Here is a 21,438-nt window from a genome sequence, read left to right as displayed (position 1 = left end):
GCTCCAAGCAGCTCTGGGGTGTTAATAAAGGCCTTCTGAAGCGAATCGATGCATTTGTGTAAGAAAAATATCCATATTTAAAACTTTAACAAGTTAACTTTCGGCCGACCGCCTTCCGTGGAAAAGTGTTGAATGTTGAAAGTGAAACTCAAGATGTGTTCGTGACGTCCTGGTCGCGTTAGTCTTTGGATCGGCAGGGGAACTTTCAACACTTTTTCCATAAATTAAACACGGAAGGCGGTCGGCCGAAACTTTACATTATAATTTATTTATAAATTTTTTATTTATTTTTGACTTTTTTATTTTAAGCATTTGTATGGAAGCTTGTTTCCGCCACTGAATAAAAAAAATTAAAAGGTAATTCTGACTTTTTTTTTCGTAATTCTGACTTCTTTCACAGAATCGTGAGATATAATCTTTCAATTGCGAGTTATAAAGTCCAATTCTGAGAAAAAAAGATATAAACTTGCAATAATTATTATTATTATTTTATTAAATGATTATTCTGAGGCGGAAACAAGCATCCACACATGTTATTATTATTTCCAGTGAAGTAAAAACAAAACTTGATTTTACCCATAATGCACTGTTCTGTTCAGGGAGAAAGGGGAAGTGACATCTTAGTATATTTTGATGTGTACATGAGGCATAATTGACGCAACATGCTATTGATCACAATTTAAGCATTTTATTTTTAATTTGAAAATGTTGATAATTACAAATAGAAGTGTGTGTGTGTGTGTGTTCACAGCGAACCTCCAGACCAGCATTCATGAGACTTCAGAGAGTGTGTGACAATAATGAACCTACACATATTTAAAAAAAAACAATGCATACAAAAAAATCCAAACCTATATGCGTATAAAATTAAATAAACCAAGCTGTAGAGATGAGCTGCAACAGCTTCTGCTTTTGAGTTGTTTGCTAATCTATTATTCTTACTCAATAGTTTCCACATGAGTGTGTGTGTGTGTGTGTGTGTGTGTTGTGTTCCTCTCTGTCTAAATGTAGCAGCTTCACGGAACATTCCGAGGTTGAGCGAACGTTCTTCCTGTAACATTAATAGAATGTTCGTTCAGAATGTTTTACTGGGTTTAGAATGTTCACGGAACATTCAGAAGTAACGTTACAATAACGTTTGAATTTGATCAAATGGAATGTTCCTTAATGTCCACATAACCAGAGCATTTTTAAACCAACTGGACGTTTGGAACAGAAATAACATTTTCATAACTTCATGGGAACATTAGCAAAACGTTCCTAGAACATGTTTTAGTTTTACTAGTAACTCAATAAAGAATATTAATGTCAATCAAAGAATATTTTGATGTACCCAATACAGTATACACCGATCAGGCATAACATTATGACCTAATATTGTGTTGGTCCCCCGTCGAGGCATGGACTCCACTAGACCCCTGAAGGTGTGCTGTGGTGTATCTGGCACCAAGATGTTAGCAGCAGATCCTTTAAGTCCTGTAAGTTGCGAGGTGGGGCCTCCATGGATCGGACTTGTTTGTCCAGCACATCCCACAGATGCTCGATTGGACTGAGATCTGGGGAACTCGTTGTGCTCCTCAAACCATTCCTGAAGCATTTGTGCTTTGTGGCAGCGCATTATCTGCTGATTTTATTATTTGGCCCTTGTCGAACTCGCTCAAATCTTTACGCTTGCCCATTTTTCCTGCTTCTAACACATCAACTCTGAGGACGAAATGTTCACTTGCTGCCTAATATATTCCACCCACTAACAGAGATCATCAGTGTTATTCACTTCACCTGGTCATAATTAGGGTGACCACCATCAAACAAACCAAATGTGGGACGATTACGAAGTTTGTGTGGGACAATGTGGGACATGTTACCAACACTAAAACATAACCTGAAACTGTTGTATAATCTTAAATTCAACATCACTGAGCCCAAAGGCAGCAGGCATCATGCAGATAACTACTTTTGAAACAGTTCTGACCAAGTGCAACTAAAATCCAACTAAATAAATAATGAAACAAATAAAACAACATTAAATTAGTTAATCTTATATATTAATATATATATATATATATATATATATATATATATATATATATATATATATATATATATAAAAATTTGTATACAGAACTGCATTTATTTATTTATTTTTATATATATATATATATATAATATATTCATTTATATACAGAACTATCCATTCGTTTTCTGACAGGGAACACATGGAACGAATCACCGCTCCACATTTTGATTGACAGCCGTCACAACCTACCAGTGACCGTGTTTACTCCTTTCTTTTCAACCATTGGATATGCTTTAAAAAATGTCTTTTGTATTTGTGTAAGGCGGGATGTTACTTCTGATGAAGCGCTGTTAAATGTAGGTGAAAAACGATGCCGCAAAAATAATAAATAAAATGCTTTCTTAAAAAGGCAAAAGAACGCATGCATGTTTTCGCAATATGAACATTAAAAATCAACAGACTGGTGAAAATGCGGGACATTTTCTCAATATGCGACATGCGGGACAAGGGGTGAAAATGCTGTGCGGTACAGCGCAAAGCGGGACAGGTGGTCACCCTAGTCATAATGTTATGCCTGATCTGTGTACGCATACATCGTTTTTTGCATTAATGATAATTTGAGGGAAATACTGCAGAAAAATGAATTCCGCTGCTTGATGAAAAATATGTTTTGGAGTGAAATATGACCTGCACATGATTTTTAGGTAAAGCTGATTTTCACTTATAAAGCCAATAAAGGACAGCGCAGTCAGATACTGTAAAAGTTTACTCGTGTGTGTGTGTGTGTGTGAGTGGACAAGCTATCAAAAAGAAAAATATACATATATATATTACACAGATAAAATGGCTAACGTTAGCGTCCCGCCGTGTGGCGGGAGTGGCAGATGAGTGACAGGTGGGGCTGGTTGCCGTGGTTACAGGTTTTGGCAGCACTGGAGTTTGTTGGCCTTCTGCCCGTCTGTGGTGGGCGGGACGCTGATGTCCACCACGTTGTTTCCCGGCGACTCGTCGTGGGCCGATCGGTCGGCGATTTGCTTCTGTGATACGATGCGATAAATTTCTACAGATGCAGGAGAAACGGAGAGAGAGAGAAAGAGCTGTTAATGGTTCTGATTATTATAAACCCATTGATTTCAGAAGGATTTGCACACACTGTGCAGGTGTTTTTCCTGATCATCTGTGTTTTTTAGTGACCGATGTGCACATATCTCCATTTATAAAACCATAGACACCATAATTAGCTGATATTTTTATATTACTATATGGGTCTTAGTATTATTTTTATACTATTATAGTTTATATTTATATTTCTATGCTTTTATTTTTATGTTTTCAGTATTCATTTTAATGTTTTACATTTGATCATTATTATTATTTTTAATATTACAATATGGGTTTTAGTATTATTTATTATTTAATATTTATTTAATATGACAGTTTTGATTAATATTTAGAATTTAGCTTTTATTTTTATATTCAGTTTTCATTTGAATTTTAATGCTTTTTTATCCCTTCCATTTGTATTAGTTACCAAAATTATTATTTTAAAACGATTATAGTTTTTTATTAATATTCTAATTAGCTTTAATTTTTATGTTTCATTCTTTATTTTAATGATTTTTTTATCTTGTTATTTTTAAATATTACTATATGGGTTTTAGTATTATTTATATACAGTTACAGTTTTTATTTTTAATTTTAATGTTTTTAATTTTTATTAGATTTCTTAAAACACAATAAGAGTTATAGTATTATTTACTATTAACTATTATATTTTTATTCATATTTGAATTAGCTTTTATTTTTATGTTTTCATTTTAATGTGTTCTATTTTTATTAGTTTTTTTTTTTTTAAATACTATAATTTTATAATATATTTTGTATTCACATTTTAAGCAGTAATAGTTTTTATTAATATTTTTTAATTAGCTTTTATTTTTGTTTTTTATTTTAATTGTAATGTTTGTTTTTTTATCCCTTCCATTTTTATTAGTTTTTTCTTAAATATTACTATATGGGTTAAATTATTTATTATTATTATTATTATTATTATTATTATATTTTAAAACTAAAAGCTTTTTATGTTTTCATTTTATGTTTTTTATCTTGTTTATTTTTTAAATGCTACTCAATGAGTTTTATTATTAATTTTATAATATTATAGTTTTTATTCACATTTTTAAGCAGCTTTTAAAATGTTTTTTTTCTCTTGTTTGTTGTATTATTTTTTAAAAATTGTATATTTATATATGAGTTTTAGTATTATTTATATACTTTTATTGTTTTAATTTATATTTTTTATTAGCTTTTATTTTCATTTAAAAATATATAATTTCCATTTATTAGTTGTTTTAAAACTTAAACTTTTGGACAATTAGTAATTTTAGTGCTTCTAATATTTATATTTTATTTTCAACTTTATTTCAATGAACAAAACATTTTTTTAAAGGTTTTTAATTAGTTTAGTTATTAGTAGTTTATTACATGTTTTTGAGACTGTAAACGTGTAATATAAATAAAATATAGTGGGGTTTTTGTCAGTGTTTGCTATTTTATTGTTATTTATATGCTTTGTGTTTGAGAAAAGTGCATTAAAAAAGTAAAATTTATTATTATAACTTTTTTAATTTTTAAATAATTATGAATCATATCAAAACATTGTATCACACAGAATCAAGGGCAAATCTTAGAGCTGAGGAGGCATTGCATCATTTAGTCGAGTCGTTATGGAGTCGCATCATTATAGCACATCTAAAACATCTCTGTAAAATCCCCATAATTCCTAGCAGGCGGTCACAGCTCACCCGATGGAGCTGCACTGCAGCCGTCATGGGAATCATGCGTGTTCATACGTGTGCGTGTACCTGTTAGTATGTTCTTGAACGCCTCCTCCACGTTAGTTGAGTCCAGAGCGGAGGTCTCAATGAACGACAGGTTATTTTTCTCTGGAAGCAAACGGACGGATTAATATCACCTGATCTTAAAATATAATTCATGAAACACAAGCAGAATCAGTGCAAATCTAATGCATTTAGTGCGATTGGTACCATTTCTTTTTTAAGTCTCTTTTCCTCACCAAGTCAAAAATACAGTAAAAATATCTGTTCTCTATGTGAATACCGGTATATAGTAAAGTGTCATTTATTCCTGTGATCAAAGCTGAATTTATCATCATTACTCCAGTCTTCAGTGTCACATGACCCTTCACAAATCTGATCATTTATGATTATTATCAATGTTGAAAACAGTTCATATTTTTGTGGCATCAGGATTGTTTGGTGAATATAAAGCATTTATTTTTAACATTTTAAAAGTCTTTATGTCACAGTTCACCAGTGAGAGGGCCCCTGATTAGAGGGCACTACACCCTGGACTGTCATTCCATCAAAGACTACATTACCCATAATCCTTTGCTCAGACTCATCATCACTCATTGTTTGAATGACAGGATGAGCAGGCTAGATATAGGCAGAGGTAATGAGATAAATGAGACACAGGTGTAAACAATGAGTGATGACGAGTCCGGGCAAAGGATTATGGGTAATGTAGTCTTTGATGGTAATCAGGGGCCCTCTCACTGGTGAACTGTGACACTTTACTGTCACTTCATAAATTGAATGCGTCCTTGATGAATATTTTCTAATTTTCTCATTTGCATTTTGTTTCATTCTGTTTGTGCTTAATTTAATAATTGCTTCTGATTACTATGATAATACCAAATATAGTTCATATTCATTTCTTATCCTTAATACCTAAAAAACTATTTTTATTTAGGAAATTATGCATCTAATCAAATGGCATAATTCAGTAAATGGCTGTAAATCCATTTAACCATTCAATTAGTAGTAAGTAAATATTAAATTACTTTAAGGTGTCTTTGTTACAGTGTAATTATATTTTAAGTACTGAGTAATATTATTTAACTACATGCACTTACAATAAGGTTAGGGTTGGTTGAGGGTTAGTTGCATGTAATTATGCTTAACTTATAGTTATTACTATAGTAACTGTAGGTAACACTTTATTTTACAGTGTCATTGTTACATATGTTACATGTTCTTACTATAGTAATACCAGTAAATGATGCATAATTACATGCAACCTTATAGTAAGTCAGTACTTAAATATAATATTGCTTAATACGTAATACAGTACTATATAATTCAAATTAAGTAGCTACATATTTACTATGGGGTTAGGATGGGGGTTTGGTTGAGAGTTAGTTGCATGTAAACATTGAAAAAAATTGGTCATGTGACCACATAATTTTGAAAAGCCATCCATTTTACTCATCCTCTAAAGAAGAGAGACACATGGCATGAGAGGTTAGCATATTTTAGCACAAAAAACTTTTTTTTCCTTTCAAAGTAAAATTTCTCTGATCAAGATTTTTTGATTGTAGCGTCTGAACAATTATAGACAAGTTTGAAAACAATTCACACATGTTTTAGTGCTTTAGCAGGCTACACAATGAGTCTATACAGTGAACATAATGTTAGCTCTTAACTGCTGGATCATGCTAGTTTTTCAAACTTGTGGGTCTGGGGGGATTTGTGCCAAAGGGCCTGGGTTAAGTTGTGCCAAAAGTTGAAAGAAGTCTGTGGATGGAAAGCCCATCTTTACATTGAAAGAAAAAATAGGGATGATGTGCTCAAGAAACTACCCATACCCCAAAAACTTGGTGGTACAGCCAGAAGAGAGCAGAAGTTTATATTCCCCTGCAGCATATATTCCAGATCCAAACCACCTAGATCTACAAACCCACAGGGGATAATCTGGAGAAGTGAGGAGATGGGCATGCCTCATCAGTGTTTGCCTCACCTACCATTTGTTTAATTTAGCTAACACTGATTTCAGTTTTGTTAATAAAGAGACATTTTATTCCGTTTTTAAGAGGCCTAAGTCACAATAGGATGTTTAGAAATGAGCCTCACTTTATTCTTATATGTTACATATTTGACAGGCAGCTTTCTATGTATGCCAACAGGCATTTATTGCCAAAGCCTTTTTGCCTGAAATGATTCACAATTATCATACAACCCCAAATCAGAAAAAGTTGGGACAGTATGGAAAATGAAAAAAAAAAAAAGAAGTGATTTCTAAATTTACTTTGACTTGTATTTCATTGCAGACAATATGAACACAAAATATCTCATGTTTTGTCTGGTCAACTTCATGTCATTTGTAAATATGCATCCTTTCCTGTCATTCAGACCTGCAACACATTTCAAAAAAAGTTGGGACAGGAGCAATTTAGGGCTAGTAATGAGGTAAAATGGTTCAATAATGATGTGATTTGAAACAGGTGATGTCAACAGGTGATTGTAATTATGATTTGGTACAAAAGCAGCATCCAGGAAAGGTCTAATCCTTTAGGAGCAAAGATGGGCCGAGGATCGCCAGTTTGCCAACAAATACGTGAGAAAATTATTGAAATGTTTAAAAACAATGTTCCTCAAAGAAAGATGGGAAGAGATTTGGATATTTCACATTCAACAGTGCATAACATAATTAAAAGATTCAAGGAATCTGGAGGAATTTCAGTGCGTAAAGGACAAGGGCGCAAGCCTAAGCTGAACAACCGTGATCTCCGATCCCTCAGGCGGCACTGCATCAAGAATCGTCATTCATCTAGAAGCGATATCACCACATGGGCTCAGGACTACTTTGGCAAACCTTTGTCAAGTACCACAATACGTAGTTACAGCCACAAATGCCAGTTCAAACAGTACTGTACAAAAGGAAGCCCTATGTTAACAGTGTCCAGAAGCGCCGTCGACTTCTCTGGCCTCGGAGGCATCTGGGATGGACCATCACACAGTGGAAACGTGTACTGTGGTCAGATGAAGCAGTATTTCAGGTATTTTTTGGGAGGAATGGACGCCGTGTGCTCCGGACCAAAGTAGAAAAGGATCATCCAGACTGTTACTAGCAACAAGTCCAAAAGCCAGGGTCTGTCATGGTATGGGGTTGTGTCAGTGCCCTTGGCAAAGGTAACTTGCACTTCTGTGAAGGCACCATTAATGCTGAAAAGTACATAGAGATTTTGGAGCATAATATGCTGCCTTCAAGAAGATATCTTTTCCAGGGACGTCCATGCATATTTCAACAAGACAATGCAAAACCACATTCTGCACACATTACAAAGTCCTGGCTGCGGAGGAAGAGGGTTCGGGTACTTGACTGGCCTGCCTGCAGTCCCGACCTGTCTCCAATAGAGAATGTGCGACAACGAAGACCCCGTACTGTTGCCCACCTTAAGACTTGTTTGCAGGAAGAATGGGACAAAATTACACCTGAAACACTTCATCACTTGGTGTCTTCAGTCCCTAAACCTCTTTTAAGTGTTGTGAAAAGGAATGGCAACATTACAAAGTGGTAAATGCTTTACTATCCCAACTTTTTTTTAAATGTGTTGCCGGTCTGAATGACAGGAAAGGATGCATATTTACAAATGACATGAAGTTGACCAAACAAAACATGAAATATTTTTTTGTTCATATTGTCTGCAATGAAATACAAGTCAAAGTAAATTTAGAAATCACTTCTTTTTTTTATTATTTGCGTTTTCCATACTGTCCCAACTTTTTCTGATTTGGGGTTGTAATATTGTGTATTTAAGTTTTTTGTGTTTTCCCAAAAACTACAAAATATCACTCATTCCAACAGTGTAATAGGGTGACAATATCTAAATAAACCTTAAATTAGTAATTTAGTATTGAATTTGTCTTGCTGTCATATAGCATTCCAGTTCATAAGATTAAAATGTTCTGTTTTACTTCAGAAATCACTGGCACAATTTACCCCAACGTATTCTCCCCAAAGGCACAACTTACCCCTCACCAGTAGCAAGCTGTGCCACGAGACCAATTTTTTTCCCCCAAAAGCTATATTTCTGAAACAATTTATTTCAGATCCAAAGTTATTGTTCTCAGGGATGCACCACGTCCTGCAATATATGTACATTCTGAAGTTGAAGACATTACTGTCATGGCCTCACTTTAAAGTCACTTTGAGTAAAAACTGGCACAACTCACCCCACTTTCCCCTACTTACCATAGTAATGCCAGTAAATTAGTAATGCAAATAACCCTAAAACAGTCCTAACCCTAATGTAGTTAATATTACTCAGTACTTAAAATATAATTACACTGTAACCAAGCTGTCACCGTCCCACAGGTGGGACGCCTGGTGCTCTTTTTTTGATCGCCTTTTTTCATATCATATATTTAAGTAATTATCACAAATTAGGTATCATTTGAAAGCTTACAAACTCAAAATTCATCCTGTGAAAACCGTTTTGAAATCGGACATTGTGTTGCCATGGAAACGTTACTCTAAATTATTCTAGTGGGCTCCTCCCCTAGTGGGCGCTGTCATGTTTCATATTACAACAATTATTTTAACTACTTTATATTCAAAATCTTTTCCAATCTTGACAAAACGCATATTGTCGGAAAGGTCTGAGTCTCAAGGGTCCATATTTGGTGACTGTTTTGTGATGGAAGTAATATTTGGACAGAAATTTACAGGAAAATGCATCAAAACAACAATAAATGGAATTTGAATGACACCCGGTGGCTATTTTTGGTACAGCACCCTAAACAAAATCTCATGGGGACTTCAATTTTTGTGATATCAACTTCAAATTTGGAACACAAATTGGTTAGACATATGGCTTTGATTTTATAGTAATTTTAGAGTAAATTCTTTTTTGTAAAATATATATTTTATATGAAATAAAAAATATTTAGTACAGTATTTTTCATTTACAGTAAATTTAAACTTCCATAACTATTTCATACTTTCATATTTTGAATTGCTTTCACTTCAGCAATAATCTGCAGAATGTCGTCTTTAAAACGAGACCAAACTTTGGTCTATATTCCAAAGCATTCTTGAATTACAGCCCTTTAAGTTTGGATAGTGCATTTTCATGTGTATTCTCAAAAATGGGGGTGACAGTCAAAGGGTTAAAATAAAGTGTTAGCATAAATGCATTGAATCATTGTCAGAGTGTAAATTGCTGTGTGATTTGTCATGAGGGCAGGATCAGATAAACAGGCATCAGTGTTGCTCCTCTCAGGGCTGGTCTCTGGGGTTTACCTGCGAAAGCTCGCGCCTCATCGGTGGGCACCGCCCTCAGGTGCCGCAGGTCGCTCTTATTCCCCACCAGCATGATGACGATGTTGTTGTCGGCGTGATCTCTGAGCTCTTTCAGCCAGCGCTCCACGTTCTCATAGGTCAGATGCTTGGCGATGTCGTACACCAGCAGCGCGCCCACCGCTCCACGGTAATACCTGAGAGAAGAACCGGAGGGCAAGCATCACTATTACGTTTGCTCAGTTTGAGTTTTTATTTATCCAGCCAACAGTGAACATTTACACTAAAACTTGAAATAAAGTCAGAATGTTTGAATTTCAACTCTGCTTATCGATTCCTAATTCTGATAAAAAATAAAACTTTGATATCATTCAAATTTTTTATAAGTCTTATTGCATAACATGTAATAGCAGAAAAATCAACAGGCTTATCGTTTAAAAAATACCATTAAAAACTAGCCTAACTAACTAATAGGGCTTCACGATTTGGGGAAAATATGTTATTGCGATTATTCTGGTTAAAATTGCGATTGCGATTTAAAATGCGATTATTATTATTTTTGTATTTTTACAAATTAATTTTAATGATTTCAATTCTGCTTATCGATTCCTAATTCCGATAAAAAATAAAACTTTGATATCATTCACATTTTTATTGCAAAACATGCAATAGTAGAAAAATCAACAGGCTTATGGTTTAAAAATACCATTAAAAACTAGCCTTACTAACTAATAGGGCTAAACGATTTGGGGGAAATATCTAATTGCGATTTTTCTGGTTAAAATTGCGATTTAAAATGCGATTATTATTATTTTTGTATTTTTACAAATGAAAAGTGTGTATATAACATTGTGTTTATATATTAATATGGTTAATAATAATTATTAGGATTATTATTATGGCTTAGTAAAAATAAGAAATATTACTATTACAATAAAATTATTATATTATTATAATTTTAAAATGGCATTTAAGAATAAATAAAACAGTATAATAATAATAATTATAATTATATTTTACTAGAAAACCTATTGTACAAAAAAAATTATGGGTTAATATGCAGACAGCCTAAAATAATTATTAGGATTATTATTATTGCTTAGTAAAAATAAGAAATATTACTATTACAATCAAATTATTATATTATTATAATTTTAAAATGGCATTTAAGAATAAATAAAACAGTATAATAATAATAATTATAATTATATTTTACTAGAAAACCTATTTTACAAAAAAAAAATTATGGGTTAATATGCAGACAGCCTATGACTAAAAATGATTAGAAAGGTCTAAGGATTTATTGTAAAAAAATATATTATAAAAATCTGTGCTTTTTATCTGTGATATCAATTTCTTAAAGTCTATGTCTTTAATATGAAATATGAGCCTCTTATGCATCCACTGTGGGGATAAAATCTCCTGTACATTGAAGAAAAACATATGGATTGTCAAACTTTTGGGTAGAAAATAATAATAATAAGAAATACTTCTAAATAAATGTATAATTCATACTGGAAGCCAGAGGGCGCCCTCGAGCAGAAACTCCACATTTGCCTCAGAAGAAGTAATCGTTCATTTGTTTTCCGGAAATCCCTTCCCTAAGGGAAATCCCTAAAGTGAAGCTAGAGCTGTAGGCTGAATAAAACGAAGATAGAAACGCTTTGACTGATTAATAATAAACATGAAGATAATACGTCTGCGACAAGATATGGTGTATTTGAGTTCTTCAAGCCTTCTTGGGTATTTTCATAATAATAAAGTGTTCAGTGCTGATTGACGTTCTGTGATAAGAAGACACATCAGCTCGACTGACGATATGAAGTGAGTTAAAACCTGTTATTAAACGTATTTTGTTGGACAACATGTTTATGAACGCTTCGCATTACTAGTTTGTGAAGATGTTTGACACATGTTGCTTTTTTAAACGCACGTTATAAGCGACTCAAACTCGCAGTGCTTTCAGACGGAGCAGCGTTTACTGATCACAGATCAGCTCTTCACTGACACGCTGGGCATTTATTTATTTCATTAAAATCGCAGCATTTGTGCTTTCATAATCGCACATAAGCCAAATCACGATTGCGGTTCGATTTCGATTAATCGTGCAGCCCTACTACCTAATATACATGTCAAGCAACTCAGTAATTAAAAAAAAAACTACAAACTAACAATCACACAAATAAATACAATATAAGTATTCAGGTACAGAAACTGTAATCAAATGTAAAATAGCACTGCACTTTATTAATAAAATATACATTACAAATATAGTTACAAAAGTCATTGAGTCAAGAACAGCGAGTGAATTTTCTGTCTTCCCAGGAAGCAATAGCCGTCATTTCACCGTCTCAGTCAGGCGTGTCCAAACTTTTTTAACCCTTAAATGCATGACCGTTTCGCCAAACATTCGTACATATTCGGGTCTTTAGCGACCCGGATCTATATCTAAAATGAATAGATCTATACCTGTCGAGATAATATATAAAACTCTTGATATTAGAGCAACAATTACAGAAGGACAAAACAAAACATATTTCATTACATTTTGGAGCTTGGAAGGGTTCAGTTTGAGCAGATGATCATCATCATCATCATCACTGTCCACGGTACATTCAGCATCTGCCTCATATTCGCCATCTCACGCATATTCTCAAAACTCATTTTTAACGTCTTTATAATAAATATTTTGATCACTGACAGCTTCTTCACCAGATCCACCATCAGTGACAGTAATATTTGATTGTGTTCAGTACTTGCTCTGCAGTACATCTGAGCCATTTCAAGTTCTGCAGATTATAATTATTATTGTTTCGTTACTATGAGTGAAACTTCACTTCATCATTGCGTATCAGACATTGCCACCTTGTGGAATAAAGGTGAATCGCACTTATTTTGTCATTATAGATTCATTTATTATTGTGCAGAGAAAAATATACGTACAATCGTACACACTTCGGGTCGTTAGCGACCCTATACAATTTTGACAAAAAACTAGTGGAAAAACAGGCACTTAATTATAATTTTATAATTTTTTTCTTGTTATATTGTTTAAAATGGATTGATTGAGGAATACTAAGAAGGTTGATGTCTAACTTTAAAAAATGAATGAGGAGGAGGGTAGTGAATGACGTCCCGGGTCGCTAAAGACCCGAGGTATGCATTTAAGGGTTAAAAGAGGGCCAGAATCGATGTTGTGGACACACCTGGGGGCCGGGTCCTTTTCTATATATATATATATATATATATTTAATACAACAATATCTGTAAAACTTTCAACAACCTCGGTTTTAAAGGGTGAAATTGAAATATTGTTATTACTGAGTTAGAACTCTATTCTTATTGAAATGAACAAGTACTCTATTAATGATTAAATTAACGAGTACTCTCCTTAAACAAGATTTCAAACAGAAACAAGATTTTTTCTTACCCCATTGGCAGATCATTTAGCTTGTTTTAAGCAAAAACTCACTTCATTTTGATTTTATTTTCCAGAAAACAAGAAAAAATATCTTATGTCATTTTACTTATCTACTAAATGCATCTTTATTTAAGAATTATTAGATATTTAGATTAGAAACAAGAGTATTTTTTGCAGTGCACACATGGCACCTTCACTACAAGGTCAAAAGTGAAAAATATTATTTCTATATCTAGAATGGCTTTATGGTATTTAGTCTATAAAAATATTTAATATAAATACAAATGCGGGCCGGACTTTGGACACCCCTGGTCTAGGTTAACTCTATAGTCCGGCTATGAGTAACCCACTTCTAGCCACAATAACCTTGAATTTGGTTACATGCCGTTTTTGCCAACATAACTTGCAAGATGTATGATATTCCATCATGTAAGCAAAGTCAACAGTGATTACAAGGTGTTTGGCTTCATTTCTGACATGTTCATGTTCTAGATGAATGGTCTATTCTTGGGATATGGTTAGACGTCTATAAGATTTTCACTGACAGCTTAAATTTGGCCTTGTTTTAGCCTAGACGTCCGGGCTGTGTTTGGAAGGCTGTTAGACGTCAAAATCGCTGGGTTTTGTTGTTTAATTAGTGTTATAGAGTCAACAGCAGGAATATTAGGCTGCTGTCACTTTAAGAGCGAATGCATGGATCCGATATACTGATACACATGAGTTTTATTTCTCAACTGTTTACGTTCACTTAAAGGAACACTCAATGCTTCGAAACAGTGAATCATTACGTGAAACAATTGGTTCAATTGATTCTCCCATCACTAAGAAAAACACAGGCAAACAGGGAAACCCACAAGACTTCGCAAAGAGTGAGTGAAAACACAGGGCTTATAAACGCGCAAACATAAACGGGTTAATCACACACAGGTGGAAGTAATCAGACTATAACGAGTCCAAGCAATGTGTTGTGGGAAATGTAGTTCAAGAGGCAGCACAAGAGTCGAGAGGAGTGCCCTCTGGTGGAGATCATGGGCTCTACAGCTGGAGGACGTGACGTATTTGTGTGTAATGAAGAGAGACCACAGTGTGTTTGCATGCCTCAAAATGCATGCCGCTTCTAACAGAGACTTCATATCACAAATACAAAGAGAAGCCCATTGAAGTTGAGAAGCTGTAGTAGGCTACTCTATTAATTACATTGATTTATCTTTTATCTGGGTGCAGGTATTGAAAATATTTCTCTATCAAAGGGGGTCCCAGCAATAAAACGTTTGGGACCCACTGGTCTATATGGAGGTATTTGACTGTACTCACGCAGAGGTGATGGCCCTGTACCGCTCCTGTCCTGCCGTATCCCAGATCTGCGCTTTTATCGTCTTCCCGTCCACCTGAATGCTCCTCGTGGCGAACTCCACACCTATCGTGCTCTTGCTCTCCAGGTTGAACTCGTTCCGTGTGAAGCGCGACAGCAGGTTACTCTTCCCGACACCCGAATCTCCGATGAGAACAACTGAGAGCAGACAAACAGACCGTCTGAGATCTCTCTACAGCCACGGCGCCATAAAACATCACAACGTAACAAAAATATGAATCATTCTATTCAGCAAGGAAGCGTTAAATTGACCTAAAGTGACAGTAAAGGCATTTTTAATGTTACAATTTATAATGTTGATTATATTTCAAATAAATGCTGTTCTTTAGAACTTTCTATTCATCAAAGAATCCTGAAAAATAAAATGTATCAGTTTCCACAGAAATATGAAGCTTTTTTCATCATTGATAATAATCATAAATGTTTCTTGAGCATCACATCCTCATATGAGAATGCTTTCTGAAGGATCATGTGACACTGAAGACTGGAGTAATGATGATAAATTCATATATATATATATATATATATGAATCCGCTTCGCATCGTGACCGCATCACCACCTCGGGTGTGCATTATTTTTCTAATAATTCAACGGCCCGTCGTCAATTATTCTTTACTTAACTCAAAAATTCATCAACTCTCCCTTCAGAAACGTTCTGTCTCATTCTACATGTTGTCTCTTCTTCTTGAGTCTCTCCATCATTGTCCGACTCCGGTTTGAACATAAAAGGCTGAATAGTTTCAGTGTGTGTCTGTGTGAGGTAATCGGAGCTGCTAACACAAGCTCTTGAAGCTCCGCCCTCTTCCTGAAAGGGGGGCGGGAGCAGCCGCTCATTTGCATTTAAAGGGACACACACAAAAACAGCTTGTTTTTGCTCACCCTCTAAAAGCGACAATTTTAATGTGCTATAAGAGATGATCTGGGGGGTAATTTGGGCTAAAACTTCACATACACACTCTGGGGACATCAGACTTACAGGGGCGTTATAGGACCCCTTTAACATCATGCACGTTCCACTTTTTATATTCTCATTCATGCATTTTATCACTCTGACGTGTCAATATAACAGTACTTTAACCTCCTGGGACCCAGAAAAAAAAGTTTTTTGAATTTAGTATTTCTTCATGTCATTACATTGTTTAGAGCATAAGAAAATAAAATGGAGAGAAAAAAAAACATTTTTGAAAAATGATATTTTATTCATATGTTATGATATGTCCTCTGTAGTTGACACCAGGACTCAGTTGTTTAAAAAATAAAATGACATGAAATTGCATGTATAGGCAAAAACAATGGGATTTATTTTTAATTCACCAATCAATTTTTAGGTTTCAAGGTTTTTTTTAAACAAACTTTGTTTAAAGATGATTCTGAACTATGTTGCATTGATATACCATTTTACTTTATGAAATATGTGGGTAAAATTACCATACTTGGATTTTCCCATTCAATACAGTGCTCTATCTGCTGCATCTAATTTGCATATTAATGTGTTCTTGGTGCAACATGTAAGGAAAAAAGAACAAAAGTCTATTCCTGGGTCCCATATTCACGATATGGCAAAATCTCTAACAATAGACATTAATATAGTGATAACAATATATATCATAACACCCAGCCCTAAAATTAGGGGTGAATTCGGGTGGTTTAAGACAGGGGTTTTCAAACTGGGGTCCGGGGACCCCCAGGGGTCCTCCAGAAGGTTCTAAGGGGTCCCCAGAAAATAAAAAGACGAAGCAAAAATGTATAAAGTTGACCTAATATTCTAACAGTTTCATTTCTAAATGTTTCTCTCTTTTCTTGCCATATACATTCCAGAATTGTATATGTTTGCTTTGTATCTGTAGTTTGTTTTTCTCACTATAGTCCGCTTTATCTCGCTCACTGGGGTTGTAAGGCAGTTTTCTTAACACCGTATATACGCTTGCATTATAATTGTGAAAGTTGCTTATACAAATCATTTTTAAGCTTTGACGTCTCTCGCGGATAGTGCTGAGCAACAAACTCTTCGCCCCTCTTATATCGAAATCTTCCGCCATTTCTCTTTAAAAATTCTCGTTTTAGACTCTAATTCATGTCTGGTTGTTTGTTTTGCTCTATCCTCTGCGCTTCTGCGAGGAATCCGCCGCAAGCTAGTTATTTTGGTCTATAAAGTTTTAAATATGTATATTTTTCTTAGATAAACGCATCACTTTGCTTCAGAAGGCCTAACCCTAATGTGGCTTTCACACCAGATGCGATTCGCGCAAATAATTTGAACATTTTGAGTTTACTCGCTTCATTCGCGCGAATCGCGTGTGACATTCACTGCACAACAGACGTGATTTCGCCTCATGGGCGGGGCTTCTGCCAGCGGCTCGTCTCGTTGAGAAATGGCTGACATGGGCTGTGTTTACACGTCTTTTTTTGTTAAAATCTACTGTTAATGTGTGACAAAACGTAGTTTTAAGACTTTTTCAGTCGATAATGTAGTTGTTTAAAGCTCAAATCTGTGGTTTATTTATAAAGAGAGCGCCTATTTGAACATGTGATCTGGCGTTTTCGGAGTTGTGAGCTCCAGTGGATCAGCGGCGCTCATTAACCGCGACGAGAGCAGCCTTTCCTCGGCCAGTCCTTCTGCCGCTGCTCTGATGTCTCTGTGGCGTCTCCAGCTATAATTCGTCTTGTAACGGCCGATCTTTGGTCTCATGGATCTATAATTTGTTCCCTGGCAAATCGTTTAGGCTGAGGGCAAAGTGAAGTTTCATAACTTTTTTATTTTTAGGCTATTTAACTTTACGTTAGCGTTGTAGCCGACTAGCACTGACTTTGAATGTTTGACTGAATTGTTTGCTTTATTTCATGTGTAGCTTATTATACCTTTTACTTATACGTTTGTATTATTGATCAAACATAAACTTGCATTTAACAAAAAGAGACTGGGTTGTGTTTCATGTAATTTCACGAGTTCACACGTACATCAAATTAAATGGAGTAAAGATTATGCGTATTTGGCGTGCTGTCCGGGCTCGGAATTTGGCCCGAACCCAGAGTATCCCCCCCATGATGAAGATAGTCTAGAACTAGACTGTATTTTATTATGGATTGTGTTGACGTCTAATGAGTTTATTAAATCAAAGTGAGGAGATGGGGTGGTGGAGGGATGCTAAAAATAAAAACGGTCAACGAAAGAAGGTAAATATGCTGTATATATACACACACCTCTTATCGTTGATTGAATCGATTGGCTTGATATGCTCCAGATGTGTTTAATTAGGTTTAATTATCTGAGGGTGCTCCACTTGGGTTTGATTAGGTTACATTATCTGGCGTGCTCCATTGTTTAGATAGGTTTAATTATCTGGACGTGCTCCTCCCGAAATTAGTTACTAAAACTTCACTTAATGTTATCACAGTGATAATTATATTGTCTGAACCAGATATTAATATACAGATTTTCTCCTCATTGTTGTCACTACTAGAGCAAGCTCCTGATTGGTTAACGCGGCGCGAATATCCGCCAAAGTTCAGATTTTTCAACTCGAGCGATTTGTGCGTTCAAAACGCTCAAATCGCGTCATTCGCGCTGCCTCAATCGCGCGGCCTCATTCGCGCGTATCGCGCCACAGAATGCCATTCCGCGTCTCTGCATTGACTTAACATGTAAATCACTCGCGCGAATCGCGTCCGGTGTGAACGCACCATTACCCCTCGGAGCCGTGTGGAGCAGTTATATGATGGATAGATGCACTTTTATCATTTTTAATAGAAAAGGTTCTTCTTCAGGTTTATACATCCAACATTTATTGGCAATTTAAGTTGGGAAACAATTTGTTGTATTTATAATGTATAATGAATTTATAATACACTTACTATTTATCTAACAGTTTAAATGTTTTTTTCGTACATAAAAATAGACGCATTTTAGGAAGGGGATCCCTCATAAAGGTTCGTCATATTCGGGGGTCCTTGGCATCATAAAGTTTGAAAACCCCTGGTTTAAGACACTTTTTCCAGTCATCAAAATGGCAAAAAGTGTCCCAATCACCCTGAATTCACCCTATCACTGCCAAGCAGTGTTGGGGGAACGCATTACAAGTAACTTGAGCTGTGTAATAATACTACTCTTTCCAAGTAACTAGTAAAGTAACTCATTACTTTTCAAATTTACAACAAAATATCTGAGTTACTTTTTCAAAAAAAATAACGCAAGTTACTTTTTCACATTAGTTTGACTGACAGCTCTCCTGCCCCCATGTTGAGAAGAATAAGTGCAGAGGCGTGTGTGTGAACATGAGGGTTATTGTAGTTTTTCATACATTTATTTATCTCACTTGCACAATAAAGATTCAGTTCTCCTCCAAAATGAATTAAATCAGTCAAATGCAAAATCAGAGTAGTATGCAAACCTCCAATAATTAAATGTTAAATAAAACAACTATTTTTATGCATTTAATCTACCTTTATTTTTTATTTACCAATGTCTTGCTGCTGACCTTTGATGATGATAATTACTACATTTTTTGTTTTTATTGGTAAAACTTTTTTCTCCTGCATCCTATTCTACCATTATCCAGAGCTGCGCCCTCTACTGGTCATGCGTGAATTTGCATTTTTACCTCAGCCTGGGGCTTATTATTTCAATTCTGGTATGAAGAGGTCTTTACAAAAATATAACTTTTTTGTTATAAACAAAAACAAAAAAAAAGCCCAGCCCAGGTGAGAAAAAGTTACGCAAAAGTAACATAACGCATTACTTTTCTTAAAAAGTAACTAAGTAACTCAATACGTTACTTTTTAAGGGAGTAACGCAATATTGTAATGCATTACTTTTCAAAGTAACTTTCCCCAACACTGCTGCCAAGTAACAAAAAGTTAATTTCTTTTTCAGATCTCTCTCTCTCTCTCTCCAGTCATTTCTTTTCAAAAGCTTTCTTATTCTGAAGACCCATGTCTGATGCTTCTCAGAACATCTGTCGTGTTCCCCAGTAAAGCAAGGCGAGTGAACGATGGCACAGGTGAGCTGTGAACGCGTTTGCATTGATTTCCTTCAGCTCAGGGTGTGTGTGTGTGTGTGTGTGTGTGTGTGTGTGTGTGTGTGTGTGTGTGTGTGTGTGTGTGTGTGTGTGTGTGTGTGTGTGTGTGTGTGTGTGTGTGTGTGTGAGAGAGAAGTCATGAGGGCTGGCTGCTGCTCTCCTCATGTTGTCTTGCTAGGAAGTGGAGTCGAACTTTGTTCCTCGCGTTATGCTGATCGTGTGAGAATCGAAATGGAATGTAACAGTTTTGCCGCGTCAGACTTTGATCGGGCGGTGACATTATACACTCAGGGTTACGATGTAACACACACATCAGCTGGATGAGGGAATATCGCAATGTGGCCTGATTATTATCATGCAACACACGATCCGGAACAAAACATATTTACTATTAATATGAAATCACGTTTGTCTTAAATCCTCATATCTTTAATGCATCAAGTTCAATTTGCCATCATTTAGGCCCTGATATCCAGAGCTGGTGTGGAAGCATCCAGGCCATCACAAACAGATGTTTTACTGATCGATGGATGTGTATTGATGCCTCTGCGGGCGTTTCTATGTCAAAGACAGTCAGTTGTGGATGATCGCATAAGAGCTTCACTGATACAACAGACTCTGAAATCTATAGGTCTGAAACAATGCATGGATTATGAATGATTACTCCTCTGTCTGTATGAGGGAATGCAGAATTTACCTTTGAACAAGAAATCGTATTCATCATCTCTGTTGGCCATTGTAGAGAAGCCCGCTCCGTCCTGTAGTCCGCCCAGAAGGAGGTAAATCAGATGGTGTTGTATTGATAACTCAATGCAAAGAGAAATAATCAAATGAGTCCTAAAGACACACAATGCGCCAGAGCTGCTGCTGTCACACCGCAGGAAGAGCGATCTGCTCGGTCTGCATTAGGGGAGGAGTCGCGCTGATCATGACCGCGGCGCGCAGCAGAGGGCGCTATAAACACTGCGTTATACATGAACGGCTGTATGGCAAGCCGTCTTCGCCTAAAATGTGCCCAGCGTTACTCGTCGTAATTGCATTTTTACTAGTAACAATTCAATCAGAAAGCTCTAAAATTCAATTCTTACTTGTAACAATTCAATTCGATATTTTTTATGGCAAGCCATTTTAGCTTAAATTGTTCCCAGTGCAATTCGTCGTGATTGCATATTTACTAGTAACAATTCAATTAGAAAGCTCTTAACAGACATGGGGACTTGTGACTTGGTGACTTGGACTCGAGTCGACTCGAGTCACTATTTTTATGACTTGTGACTTGACTTGACAAAAAATGAAATACTTGAGACTTGACTCGGACTTGGAAGTTAAAGACTCGGGACTTAACTTGAGACACGATGACTTGAATGACTTGAGTGTTAATCACATCATGTTTTCAGTTTGAATATAAAATATATAAATTATTTTTTAAAATAAAGTTGCCCCAGCTGGAGCGCATCAGTCATCACTATCATCAGTCATGCCCTCTCGTACGCACACCACGCCCACTTA

The 21,438-nt window shown here is 35.5% G+C and overlaps 1 protein-coding gene across 1 annotated transcript; it reads right to left on the bottom strand.

The window, feature by feature from the left end:
* Positions 1-2,177: 2,177 nt before the first annotated feature.
* On the bottom strand, positions 2,178-20,827 carry rab11bb (RAB11B, member RAS oncogene family, b). Its single transcript, XM_079819698.1, has 5 exons — positions 20,627-20,827; positions 14,856-15,051; positions 10,124-10,317; positions 4,882-4,962; positions 2,178-3,077 (listed from the first exon to the last, which is right to left on the bottom strand). Exons 1-5 carry the CDS (start codon positions 20,664-20,666, stop codon positions 2,932-2,934), a joined length of 657 nt encoding a protein of 218 aa, XP_079675824.1. The 5' UTR covers positions 20,667-20,827; the 3' UTR covers positions 2,178-2,931.
* Between the last annotated feature and the right edge of the window lie 611 nt (positions 20,828-21,438).

The sequence above is a fragment of the Gobio gobio genome (genome assembly GCF_949357685.1).
Source record: "Gobio gobio genome assembly, chromosome: 6".
Lineage (NCBI taxonomy): Eukaryota > Metazoa > Chordata > Actinopteri > Cypriniformes > Gobionidae > Gobio > Gobio gobio.
Note: the sequence above shows the minus strand (reverse complement) of the source record. Positions and strands in the feature narration are given on the sequence as shown.

Excerpts from the sequence above, each read along its gene's own strand:
- rab11bb (XM_079819698.1), bottom strand. The coding sequence starts at position 20,666 with ATGGCCAACAGAGATGATGAATACGATTTCTTGTTCAAAG. Across the intron at positions 10,318-14,855 it reads TACAGGGCCATCACCTCTGC|GTATTACCGTGGAGCGGTGG; the intron begins GTGAGTACAGTC and ends TTCTTCTCTCAG. Across the intron at positions 4,963-10,123 it reads TGAGGCGCGAGCTTTCGCAG|AGAAAAATAACCTGTCGTTC; the intron begins GTAAACCCCAGA and ends GTTTGCTTCCAG.